General features: G+C 34.7%; 1 protein-coding gene across 6 annotated transcripts in view; it reads right to left on the reverse strand.

Moving 5' to 3' along the window:
• Window positions 1-393: 393 nt before the first annotated feature.
• The window catches only part of SREK1 (splicing regulatory glutamic acid and lysine rich protein 1), a 44,855-nt gene continuing 32,644 nt past the window's right edge, over window positions 394-12,604 (reverse strand). For 5 of the 6 annotated variants that reach the window (XM_061129647.1, XM_061129651.1, XM_061129650.1 and 2 more), the window contains 3 exons: window positions 9,812-9,907; window positions 4,230-4,374; window positions 394-3,145 (listed from right to left, as the gene is read on the reverse strand). In XM_061129647.1, coding sequence (XP_060985630.1) covers window positions 2,996-3,145; window positions 4,230-4,374; window positions 9,812-9,907 — 391 coding nt within the window. In that variant the 3' untranslated portion in view covers window positions 394-2,995. The remainder of the gene's footprint in view (window positions 3,146-4,229; window positions 4,375-9,811; window positions 9,908-12,604) is intronic. The other variant, XM_061129648.1, reaches the window with a different exon arrangement.

Here is a 12,604-nt window from a genome sequence, read left to right on the forward strand (position 1 = left end):
AAATGCCAGTGTTTACTTTTCAATGTCAAAATTTAACTCTCGGATACTTCTCAAGATCAATGTAGCAAATACTGAATACCTTGGAAAATAATTCTAAACAGAAAAGCACAAGCTGACCAGTGTATTTGTAACTATGTATTAATTAGACTCAATGGAAAATAATGAGACAGCTGCAGAAGTTAAGGGTTTATACTTGATTCCTCACATGAAACTGGCTAGCTTATAAAGGAACATCTTTTATTACCAGTTAAGTGTACACTGCTGAAGAACAAAAACAGAAGGACCAACAGAATTTGTCTAGAATGATGAAGAGCAACTACAATTTAAGGGACAGAACATACTCGCCATGTAATCAAGCTGAAACAGATAACTTACAGCTGGCATCAAGTATAAAATGCTGTCTTCTTGGCCTTACCTCAAGTTTTCCTGACATCTACCTGGGGTGAAAAAGACAGCTTTAAAAAAACAATGAAGTACCTTAAAAGAAAAGAATAAACAAATGAAAACACATCAGCCCTTATAAGTGAACAAAGAGAAAATCTTTTTCATTCACACACACACACTCTCTCTCTCTCTCCCCGTCACCCTCCCTTCCTTACCTCTAGACCCCTAGAAAGTTTTGCTTCCCTAGGCCTGTTTAAGAAAATGACTTCACGTTCTCTGGGCCTCTGGTATTCCTACTCATGCCCAATTTTTATAAATCAGTGTCTTTTAAGATTAGTATGGTTATCTTAAAGCTGAATAAATATCATCAGGAAGAAAAATAATTGGCATCAGGAACCAAATTACATATGTTAATTACCAACTAACCAAACACTGTACAGAGTACAAGAAAATACTCAAAACTTTAAATGACTGCTTTATAGACACCACACAAACATGCATACCAAAACAATCTCCATAGCTATGCCAACTAAAACAAGAACAGGATAAACCTAAGATGCTGTTTTGAAATGCATAAACAAATATTTTCCTCTAAAATACTTAGCTTTATTAGAGAAATGGTACTAAAAATAACAAAGATTCAAACAACATTTGTTCTATTCTACTTACATATCATAAATAAGAAGCTTTGATGCAAGACACACACTCCTTCCATCTTTCCATATGCACCCAAGCATTCCTGTATCAAAATAAGCTGTTTACCAGCCAACCGTATGTGGCTGAATGATTAAAATGACCATCTATACTTTACATAGTAAAGCATTTTCAAAAATTTTAATGTACATAGTGACAAAGAGGAAAAAAAAAAACACAGTAATTGTGAACACATGAAGAGTAGTTAAGCAGCTTCATAATCAAACCAGGCTTCATTATTTGCAATAAGGGCAATTCCTTCCATTCTCTGCCAAATACTTAAGTTTCAATAGTATTAACATTAAAAGAAAACTCAAGTTGAAACCAAGTAACTGATGTGCTACTCAGCTCTTTAAATCCATAAGTAACTCTTCCCATGAGGTAAGGCAACTGAGTAATTTGATTGTATTAGACTGCATTAAAATAATTATACTTGATTTTTTTTAAATAACATGCTAATTAAAAGGCATAACTTTTGGAAATATAACAATGAAAAGAGTTCTGAAATATAAGTTGTGGTTTGGGGGAAAGTATTAGCAATGTTGTCATTTTACTACTTGCATACTTTCTGCAAAAAGTGTGTCTAACAATGTAGGATGACCTATATTTTAAGCTTAAGTAAACATACTTAACACATAAAACAAATAACCGCATGTACTCTCCTTTAAGCACAATTTCAGCACATCATTTATGAGAAGATGATTGAGAGGTAATAATTAAGGCCATCCAATGTAGACAACTAAAGGGTCTTGCTTTAAGTAAAATAAGAACATGCTGCTTCATTTTCAATTATCACAGTATAAAACTGATGGTCCCGAAACTGCACTGTTGTTTTAAGCGCTGAAGTCATTCTTAAAAACAGACTTCCCTCTCATATTAGGTAAGTAAGAAGCTCTTCTGACATATCACTTTCACACTTTTCTATGGGAGGGAATGGAATACCCATCTAAATTCCATATGAATTGAGAATGACTTGCTCATATAAAATTCTAGAAAACAGTATACCACATTGTAGAAGGCACTAAAGCTTCAGCTTGTGCTCCCATAGCCCATTTTGAAAACCCAGCTTTCTTTTTATAAATGGCACCTTTACCACCTACAGCTGACAACACACACTGCAATATTGTTCATAATAAGCTCGGAAATGTCAAGAAAGTTCAAAAAGAAATGCTTACTATGTGGGGAGACCCAATGATTCTAAACACTGAATACTAATATGTCATTAGTATTCAACACAGTTGTTCTTCCTTTAAAAAGAGAACAGTAGCATGCATTGTCAGTTGGTTTGTATTCCACTTATTTAAGCAACTTTAATCTGTAGAATTATTTTAAAGAAAAACCACTGTCCTAAACTGTGAGCAAAAGAAAACACAACAGTGAGAATTTAACACAATCACTATAAATCCTGTGAAGTAAATGTTAAAACTTCTTACAAACTCTGCACTTACAAGGGTGTGTACATATTTGCACCGATTTCAAGCACATTATCAATCTGTATATATTGAAATTAAAAAAAAAGTAAAATAATACAAAATCAGTTTCTAGCATTTCTTAAAAGAGCCTCCAAAGCTTATCTCCAGTCTTTATGGACAGTATAACAAATTTAGATCTTTAATGTCCCATTTATTTGTAATGGTTCTTGGCAAACACTAACAAACCACATGACACCTGTGTCAGCCACCATGGAGATGCACAGATTTTAGAAGATGAGGAGTTTGGGTCACACCTGTTATTTTCATGATGTCCATGCTTTGTTTTCTTACTCAGTAACAAGATGGCCACAAAGTCACCTAACAACTAGAAAAGCCGTTAGCTCGTATCTTTATGCTCTACCGGATGTCTTCAGTCTAACATCTTGTTGAGAGAATGAAAAGCTCTGGATTCTATCCCAGCGTGTGTTCAGGTGCATCTGCCAGGCCTATACCGCTTCTGCTTTGGCAGAGAGGTTCTCCTCATTGGGCTGACAACTCCCATTCTGCTGCACTTTGCTCTCCTCAGTCCTTGGTGCATCCTTGTCTTCTGCTTCTTTGCCCACGCTTGAATCTGGTTCTTTATTGTTCTCCTTCTCCTACAATGAGTATTTAGGTAAACATTTAATATTTTTCTCAAGAGCTGCCAGCTGTTACGTTTAGTTCTGGCTAAAATATGTAACTTTACCTTTTGTGAATTAGTCAAACTAGGTATTTTCCCCATTTACCTTTTCAAATAAATAGTACATGCAAACATGTATTGATATGTCCTTTGTACTTCTAAAATGGGACAATCCATGGAATAAATCCATGGAATAAGATGGAATAAAATAGGTACACAGAAATTCTACAGAAGAACTCAACGAACATTGCTGCCTGACTTGAAAAAGTGGAAGAGATCTGCTGAAGGTAAAATAATTCCCATAGAGGCCAGGACAGACTTGTAATCTGGATACCAAATAAGCAAAAACAAGGGAATATAGAAAAGGAAGTCACTGTTCTCCCTACCAAAGACTGTTCAAGAACAGTCCAGATTCAGTCCTCAACAACCGAGAATTAAAGAGGACATGTGGAACGGTGTCTGGAATGTATCAAGTGTTCAGGAGATGTTATCACTGTTACTGACAATGATGATAAACTTCTAGCCGTATGGGAATAAATAACACTGGAAGAGGAAAGCTCCAGAACTCACAAAACACAAATATTACTTACCAGCGTAAGGAAAATAACCTAATTCACAAATATCTACAATATTTATCCCTCTCTCCCCCCAAAAATCCTTACTTGATGGAATTTGGTTTCCATTAATTATTCTAACTCAACAAACCTAACAATTGGTATATTATCACAAAACCAATGATAACATCATCTGTCAAATTTGCTAAAACAAACGCAGTGAGGAAAATGGCAACAAATAGAAATATTCCTGTACACTGTTAAAATTTTTATTGTATGCCATTCTGTGAATAAGATAAGGAACGCAATTGTTTACACTAGTAAACATTAATTAGTTCTTATCTTCAAAACCTAGGTGAAACAACTACTGATATAACAAATGTTAAACAAGTAGTACCAAAAACACTGTTGCCCTCAAGGAGCTTTGTCTAAAGTTACTATCTCTATGAAATAAAGAACAATCTCATATTAATTATTTAAACCCTAAACATGCAAAAACTTGCTTACTTTAAGTGAAGTATTGTTCTTCTCCACCTTGTCCTTCCCTTCTCTGTCATTAGAGCTCTTTCTTGTAGAAGCTGAACGTTCTCTCTCTCTTCTTTCACTGATGTGGTCCCTTTCTTTTTCTCTCTTTTTATCCTTCTTATTTCTGCTATAAGAGTATTAATAATGTCAGTTAACATCTCAAAAAGTAAACACCCAGTATATTGTTAACTAAATACTCTAATAATAACGCATTGTAAACAAGCATATCAGTAACCTGGTAGACCAAGTAACATAAATGAGTCCTGAAACTCACCAACTCAATCCCACATCCAGTTAACTTTTTAAAGACCCACAATCATTTCTGCAGAGGCACAATTTTGTATTACCAATTTCTTAGTTTTTAAACATTCAAGGTTTATTTATCTACTGTAATTAGGATAAAACAAAATCAAATACATAATACTTTTACCCATTTTTTTCAAAGCAAAAAATGAATAACCAGAAAATAATAAAAAAGATAAAATAATCAGATAAGGCCGAATGACTTCTCAGGCAAGACTATGACTTACAAAAACCTGGAACTTCAAATAATCAATGACACCATGTGCCCTTTTCTCATTCACAAAGTCCCACCCACCAATTCAAGAGCAAAAGTTAAGCAGAAGATGGACTGAACACGTTCCATTTGCAAAAACAACATATCCTTAAAACCAGAGGGGAAAAAATGATGCACTTCATATCAGAAGCATAACAAGACATCTTCAACTCAAAATAATTAACCCTAATATAGAATTCTTTGTCTTAATTATGAGTAACTTAAAAATAAATACAAAGACCAGGTAAATGAACAAAAACACTTAAGAAACAGACCCAAGTACATATAAAAATTGAATAAAGCATCTCAAATCATAGGGGAAAAGATGGTCTTTTATAAATAAAAGACCTGGGTACAATCGGATTATTATTCAGAAAGTGATAAAAGTGGGTCCATGTCTCATTCACATATATAAATCCAAATGGATTAGAGACCTAAATTTTTTAAATGAAATAATACAAGTACTACAAGAAAACATAAGTGAATTTCTAATTTAAATGAAAGGGAAAATTTTTTAACCATAACTAAAATTCCAAGTACAATAGAAGATTCATACATATGCCTACATAAACTTTTGCAAAGCAAAGCAAAAAAACACTGCTAGCATATTCAAAAGAAAAATGACAAACCAAAAAAAAAAATAGATTCACAACATACTTATGTATATATGTTTATCTTTACATATAGCTCTTAAAAGTCAAGGAAACAACTGCAAAAAGAACGAGATTCCTTAGCAATATATTTAACCAAAAGGGCAAAAAATTTGCCAAAAGAAATAAATGCATAAATAAAATGGAAACACAACCCATGTTCTTGAATCAGAAGACTTAAATAGAGTTAAGGTAACAATAGTATTCAACGTGATCTACAAATTTATTGCAATCCCCATCTAAATCACATCGGCATTGTTAGCAGAAATAGAAAAAGCCCATCCTAAAAACCATATAGAATCTCCAGGGACATCAAATAGCCAAAACCATCTTTAACAACAAAATCGGAAGACAGTTCCTGATGTTAAAACTTCTTACAAAACTATAGTAAGCAGAACTTTTCTTGGTGGTACAGTGGGTAAGAATTTGCCTGCCAATGCAGGGGACATGGATTTGATCCCTCGTCCAGGAAGATCCTACAACACTGTGAAGCACCTAAGCCCACGTGCCAGCACTGCTGAGACTGCACGCTGCAGTTACTGAAGCTGCAGACCGAGAGCTGTGCCCCGCAACGAGACGCCACCACCACGAGAAGCCCACGCCCCGCCACTGGAGGGCAGCTGCCGCTCTCCCCAGCGAGAGGAAGCCCAAGCAAAGCGACGAAGACCCAGAGCAGCCATCAATAAATAAACACCTGTACACAACTGTTCATAGCAGCATTATTTACAATAGCAAAAAACCGGAAATAATACTAAATGTCCATCAACTAATGAATGGTTAAATAACAAAACCTGGTTTTATCCATTCATTGGAATATTACTCATCCATTAAAAAGGAATGAAATACTAATCATGCTATAATATGTATGAACCTTGAAAACATTACATCCAATCAAAGAAGTCAGATACAAAACCACACATTATGTGAGTCTATATGAAACGGCCATAACGGGAAATCCAGAGACAAGAAGCAGATCAGTGGCTGTCTGGAGTCATGGAGAGTAACTGCTAATGGGTACAGGCTTTCTTCTGAAGTGAAAAAGATGTTCTGGAACTAGCAGTGGCTACACAAAATTGTGAACTCTTGAGAAAAATGCAACAAAAATTACTAAACATCACAGAAATGCACATTTAAAAGGGTGAATTTTATGTTATGTAAATTACTTCTTAATTTAAGAAATTTTAAGTCAAAATGGAACTGAGGTTGGGTAGAGTCACTGACCACACACACACACACACACACACACACACACACACAGTATATATAGTGAACGCTATCTTTTGGAAGACAAGGGAAAATTCAAATGCATGTATCTGCTTAATTTTGCAAAAACGAAACACAAAGAAGGATAAAATAATTTATCACTTACAGAAAGTGGATGTTAAAGTAGAAGAAATCCTGAAGGAAGTGAAATGTTCTAAATATATCTTTTTGTCTAATTAGAGTTTACAGTTGATAAAAGTTTTTACTTTCATGAGCAAAGTATTTTTTTTCCCATTTATTTTTATTATAGCAAAGTATTTTTTAAAAATTTGCCCCACCTCCTCAATATCCTACACCTTCCTTTTATTCTCATCTAAAAATAATAACCCACAAACAAATAAACAAAAGATCTCTGCTGGGGAACATGTTCCTTCTACTCTGGGCAAAACTTTTTTTTTTTTTGGGCAAAACTTTTTATAAATTTCTCTTTTATCTACCTGGAAAACCAATTGAAAAACTATGACCCATTAGGAAGATAGTGGGATGAAAAAATATATATACAGAAATAACTAACCTTCCTATGTATAAACCTAATCTCCAATTATATGACATAATGAAAGACTTCACTTACAAGAACAAAAAAGCAACATATATCTAAAATTAGACCTTGAAAATGCATAAAATCTGTTTGAAATAAACACTGAAACATTCATGAAAAACACTAAGGATGGCCTGAATAAGCCATGTTCCTGGAGAGAAAGACTCACCTTCATAAAGTTTTATTTATTAATAAATCTATTCATCAATTTCCCCATTAATACATTTAATCATACTATAACACACATTATCGGTAGGTTTTACTTCTAGAACACAGTCAAACTAACTCTTAAGCTCAAACAGAAAAATAAACATGTAAGAATGATCAAGAAAGCTCAGAAAAAAGAGAAATGAGAGGTATGGAAAAGTGTGTGTGTATGCGTGCGCACACACGCGCGCTCAGTCATGCCCGAATCTTTGTGACCCCACAGACTGTAGCCCGCCAGGTTCCTCTGTCCATGGGATTCTCCAGGCAAGAATATTGGAGTGGGTTGCCATTTCCTACTCAAAGGAATTTTCCCAACCCAGGGATGGAACCCACGTCTCTTATGTCTCCTGCACCGACAGGCAGATTCTTTACCAACTGTACCACCTGGGGAAATAAAGACCTTACTAAATATTTTAAAATACTACACAATACGTATAATTAAAAGCATGAGGCACTACTGGTACGCAATCATCAGTCAAGCCAATCCAATACCACATAAGGCCCAGAAACAGATGCCAACACAAGCAGGAAAGTTTAGTATATGACAAAGGAAACATGGAATAAGTGTCAAGAAAATTGGGTTTTTAATGATATTGGAAAACAAAGAAGCATTTGGAAAAATAAAATCGTATCCATGTGCCATATTGCAAACAAGGATAAACTCCTAATGGAGCAAAGATGTAAATGCAAAAATTAAAAGTATAAAAGTACAAAAAAGCAATGAAGGAATTTTACTATAATCTTGGAATAGGAAAGACTTTTCTACCTGTAAGACTCAAAATGGAAAAGTCACAAAAGAAAAAGACTTGAGGAATTAAAACTATATAAATCAAAAATCTCTATAAAATTAAGTCTCATAAACAATTTCTAAGAAATGACAAACTAGGAATAATACTTGAAACCAAGTCACTGAAGAATCACCTCTGCAATACAGAATAAATTCCTGAAAACAGAAAAAATAAAAACAGACCCCATAAAAAATGGGCAATGTATACAATTCACAGAAAAGGAAATACAAATGGCCTTCAAATATATGAAGAGATGGTCACTTCACTCTTAAGAAAAATGCAATGAAAATTACTTTATACTGGTACCATTTCTCATCTATAGATGGACCAAAATCCACAGCTTTGGAAACAATCTGCAGGAGCTATAGGGAAACAAGCAACTCAAACTGCAGCTGGTTAAAGTGCAAGCTGCCACTAACCTTTATAAAGGACAATACGGAAGGATCTCAAAACTACAAAAACACTCACCCTCTGGCCCACCAATACCATTTACAGAAACTGTCTCTGCATACTGGTGTCATCCACAAATTGGCACTTGCCATGGGTGCTTGCCATCTACCTCTACAAGGATTAAATCATGTTCTGCTGCAGCTGCTGACCTCCAACACCCTCTGAGGAAGCCCAGGGTGGAGAGCAGAAATGAGGCACTCTGTGCTCTGGGAAAACTGACACGACAGATCTTCATAGAGTAAGATATTTTCAGGAGCTGATTTTATGAGCCCAGTTCTACTCATATAGCCCAATATCTACTCATATCTAGAAAAGCACTGAAGCCCTTTATGGTGACGACTGTCTCTTGTGACTAGCAGAAGTTTCACAAGACCAGCAGAAACTTTCTAAAAAAGTAAAAATAAACATGCTTAACTGCATGCATTCTCCCTTTATCAAAATCACATATATTCTGTACTCCTCCCCGCCTCTTTGGAGCAGTCTCTCAGCGCTATCCGAGGTGCTGTCTCCCAGGCTGCAGTCCTCATGTTGCCCCAAACAAAACTTAACTCACAACTCTCACATTGTGCATTTTTTTAAGTTGACACTGGCACACTACAAAATTATGTAAATACAAAGCTATTCATTACAGACTTACATAATTTATAAAAAGAAAATTAAGAGAACCTATTCTACCGTAGGCTGGTTTCATAACAGACAACAAAAGACCATGCAGTTGTAAAAAGGGATGAGCAGTACTCTGATGAATACAGAAAGTTCTTCTGGTAGTTAAATGACAAAAGCGACTATACAACAGTGTACATTTGGCACTACCTTTTGTAGAAGATGAAAAAAAACATTATATATTCTCAAAAAAAAAAATTATATATTCTCATCTGCTCCTATATACAAAACTGGAAGGATATACCAAAAAAACTAATACAGTGTGGACAGGATAGATGGACCCATCATGGAAGTTAAGATCTATTTATAACTTTTGTATTCTCCAGATTTCTAAACCAAACTAACATACTGTTACTCATTCAAAATATAAAGTTATAAAAATAATAGACTGAAGAGAGAAAATTTTCCTCCTGCTTCCTCCTCAGTTCTAGAACACGCTTTCAACCTACCTCCTGGGGGATGGAGACCTAGAAGATTTCCTTTTTATGGTTTTTGATGTTCTTGGTGATCTGGAAGAACTCCTGCTCCTCCTCCTACGCCTTTCCCTAAAAGTAAAAAATATGTCATTTTAAAAACCAGTAATTCCAGTAATATTAATTCAAATACACAAAAGCAAAAGGGTCTGGAATGCTCTCAAGTGAAGAGTATTCTGTAAAGGTCAGTTTAAACTAATGTCTTTCATGAAAATATTCTATCACCTAATTTCAGTACAGGTCAAATGATGAACCATAAATTCAACAGACCAGTGAAAATATCTCTAAGATTTCATATTAGAAAGATGATCTCCTTTACACGTTATTTATTTGGACAGCAATTTCTAGAGCAGAGAAAATATTAATGGATGTTTCATATTCTCTCTTACGTTAAACATATTTTCTTCCTCAACACCTAAAGCATGCTGCTTTCCAGATCCGCCATGCATCTAGCTCCTTGCTGCCCCACTGTGGATTATTTTTTTTAACAAGTTAATAGGCCCTTTTTAAGAAGTGAAAGATAAATAGGCTTGCAACATACAGACTTTCTAAACCCAAGTATGCAGAATGCCTCTTTAAGGAGTATTTACATTAGTTCACTTCACAGAGAAACTGCTTTTACCCCCTCAACCACCTATCACTTCATTACTGTTCTAGTCATTTAAAATTAAGCATACAAGTTACTTAGATATAAGGAAATTACTTAAAAACTGGGATTTAAATATGACAAAGTAAAAAATAATTATTAAATAGATTAACAAGATTAAAAACTTTATTAAAAACTGTTTTGCTTCACATATTACTGAATGACACATACTTTTAATAATAATTTTATGTGTGTTCAGTCACTAAGTTGTGTCTAATACTGCGCAACCCCACGGACTGTAGTACACCAGGCTTCCCTGTCCTTCAGTATCTCCCTGGAGTTTGCTCAAATTCATGTCCACTGAGTCAGTGATACTATCTAACAAATTACTTCATTTCTAAGAGTGGTCAACTTAGAAACAATGAACTGCAAGATGTCTATTATTCGGGTGATGAGGTATGAGGATTTATTTCTTTTCTTTTTTTTTTTGAGGATTTATTTCTTAAATGACTAATGTAGCCAATGATCTATCCACAAGAAGCTTTGATGATAAGTGGCCACAGAACTGAAACAACCAAATCCTCTAGACTTCAAGTTCTCCTTATATGTCAGTAAGTTGATTCTAGGCTAATAAAATAGGCTAGTAAAATATTTTGTGTACATTTTTCATCTATAAAATAAAAAACCAGACAATGCTTATATGTGTCATACATGGTAGATGTGAAGACTGAAAGAGTTCAAGAACTTTGAGTACACAAATTTCTGCTCTACCTAAGGTTCTTGCTTCCATTACCTAATTTTATCTCCAAGTCACCTAAAATTATACTTCCTACTGTGGAAATTAGATGACATTATTCCATTCAATCAATACCATTCTGTAGCAGCACCCCTCCCCCTACCTCACACACTAGGAGTAACTTTTTTCATAGCATAAGAATGTCAGTGTATCCCATTTTATATAAAATGGCTCCATCTTCATCAGTGTCTCTTTACTTGTATTTCAGGAACACTATGTATGGGTGGACTTCTAATAACTACTGGTTAGTGGTAATGAGAGACAGGCTTGATAGACAGCCATCCAGAATGTCAGTTAGTTGAAAAAGAAGCTATCAGTGCTAGTATGCAGAATTGGAGTTAAATAGGCTGACGTTTAAATTTTAGTTTCACACTTAACCAGCTGCATGACTGGGGTCATATTACTTAATCTGAGTCTTAGTTTTTCCAATGGATGAATGGAGATAATAACTCAAGTCTCACTGTGTTGTTATGAGGATTAGGATAATATCTGTAAAGTACCAAGCCTAATGTCTGGTGCACAGGAGGTGCTCAACAAATTTTTTCTCTTTCCCTTTGTTGGTCTAATCCTTATTGACTATAATTTCAAGCATTATTCTTAAATATCAAAATTTTTTCTTTAAAAAACATAGCTCAGAAGACAATGTTGGAAATAAAAACACCAAGTAGACTATTTTTCTGAGCAGTTAACAGGTTTCCTATTCACTAAACAAATCAGAGCAGCTGAAAGGAAGAAAAATGCTAAAAGAAATTTTTAAACTCTTCACTAAGCTCTTCTGAAAGCATGAATCATTTCAAACGACTGAACCTTTAGGAACCAACATTAGTCAGCATTTATTCTCCAGGCCCCCAGAGGTTATCTAAGAACTGAATGTGACTATCTACACTTTCTTAAACATCAAGCATGAAAAAATTAAACATTTTGAAGTCATCAGAAAAAGTAAATTCAAATGAATTTGAAAAGAATCAGGACACTATTTGGTGTTGTGAAAGGCATAAACATAAACATCAAGGAATGTGTGAAACACAACCAATAAAATAACTGCAGTGAAGACACCATAATTGATACCCACAGCAAATGAGTGAAATTATTTAGGTTTTGTTTCAATGTGCTGAATATAGCAAAGATCTACTAATTTGAAGTTCCATTTTAACATATACTGCTGCCTTCAACTTTATACTTCTGAGGCATTTTTTAAAAAGCCAGTACCAAGTACTAGTTAGAGTCTTCATTTAAACAATCACAGAAGAGAAAGAGCTACTGTACTACTATGCTTCTAACTAAAGTGCAGAGCAGATGGAAAATTTCCTCTGAGCTTTGGTTTCTTCATGTTTGAAAACCATAACAGTCTTCTCACAGGCTTACTGTGAGGATTAAATAAGATTAG

The sequence above is a fragment of the Dama dama genome, chromosome 25, assembly GCF_033118175.1.
Source record: "Dama dama isolate Ldn47 chromosome 25, ASM3311817v1, whole genome shotgun sequence".
Taxonomy (NCBI): domain Eukaryota; kingdom Metazoa; phylum Chordata; class Mammalia; order Artiodactyla; family Cervidae; genus Dama; species Dama dama.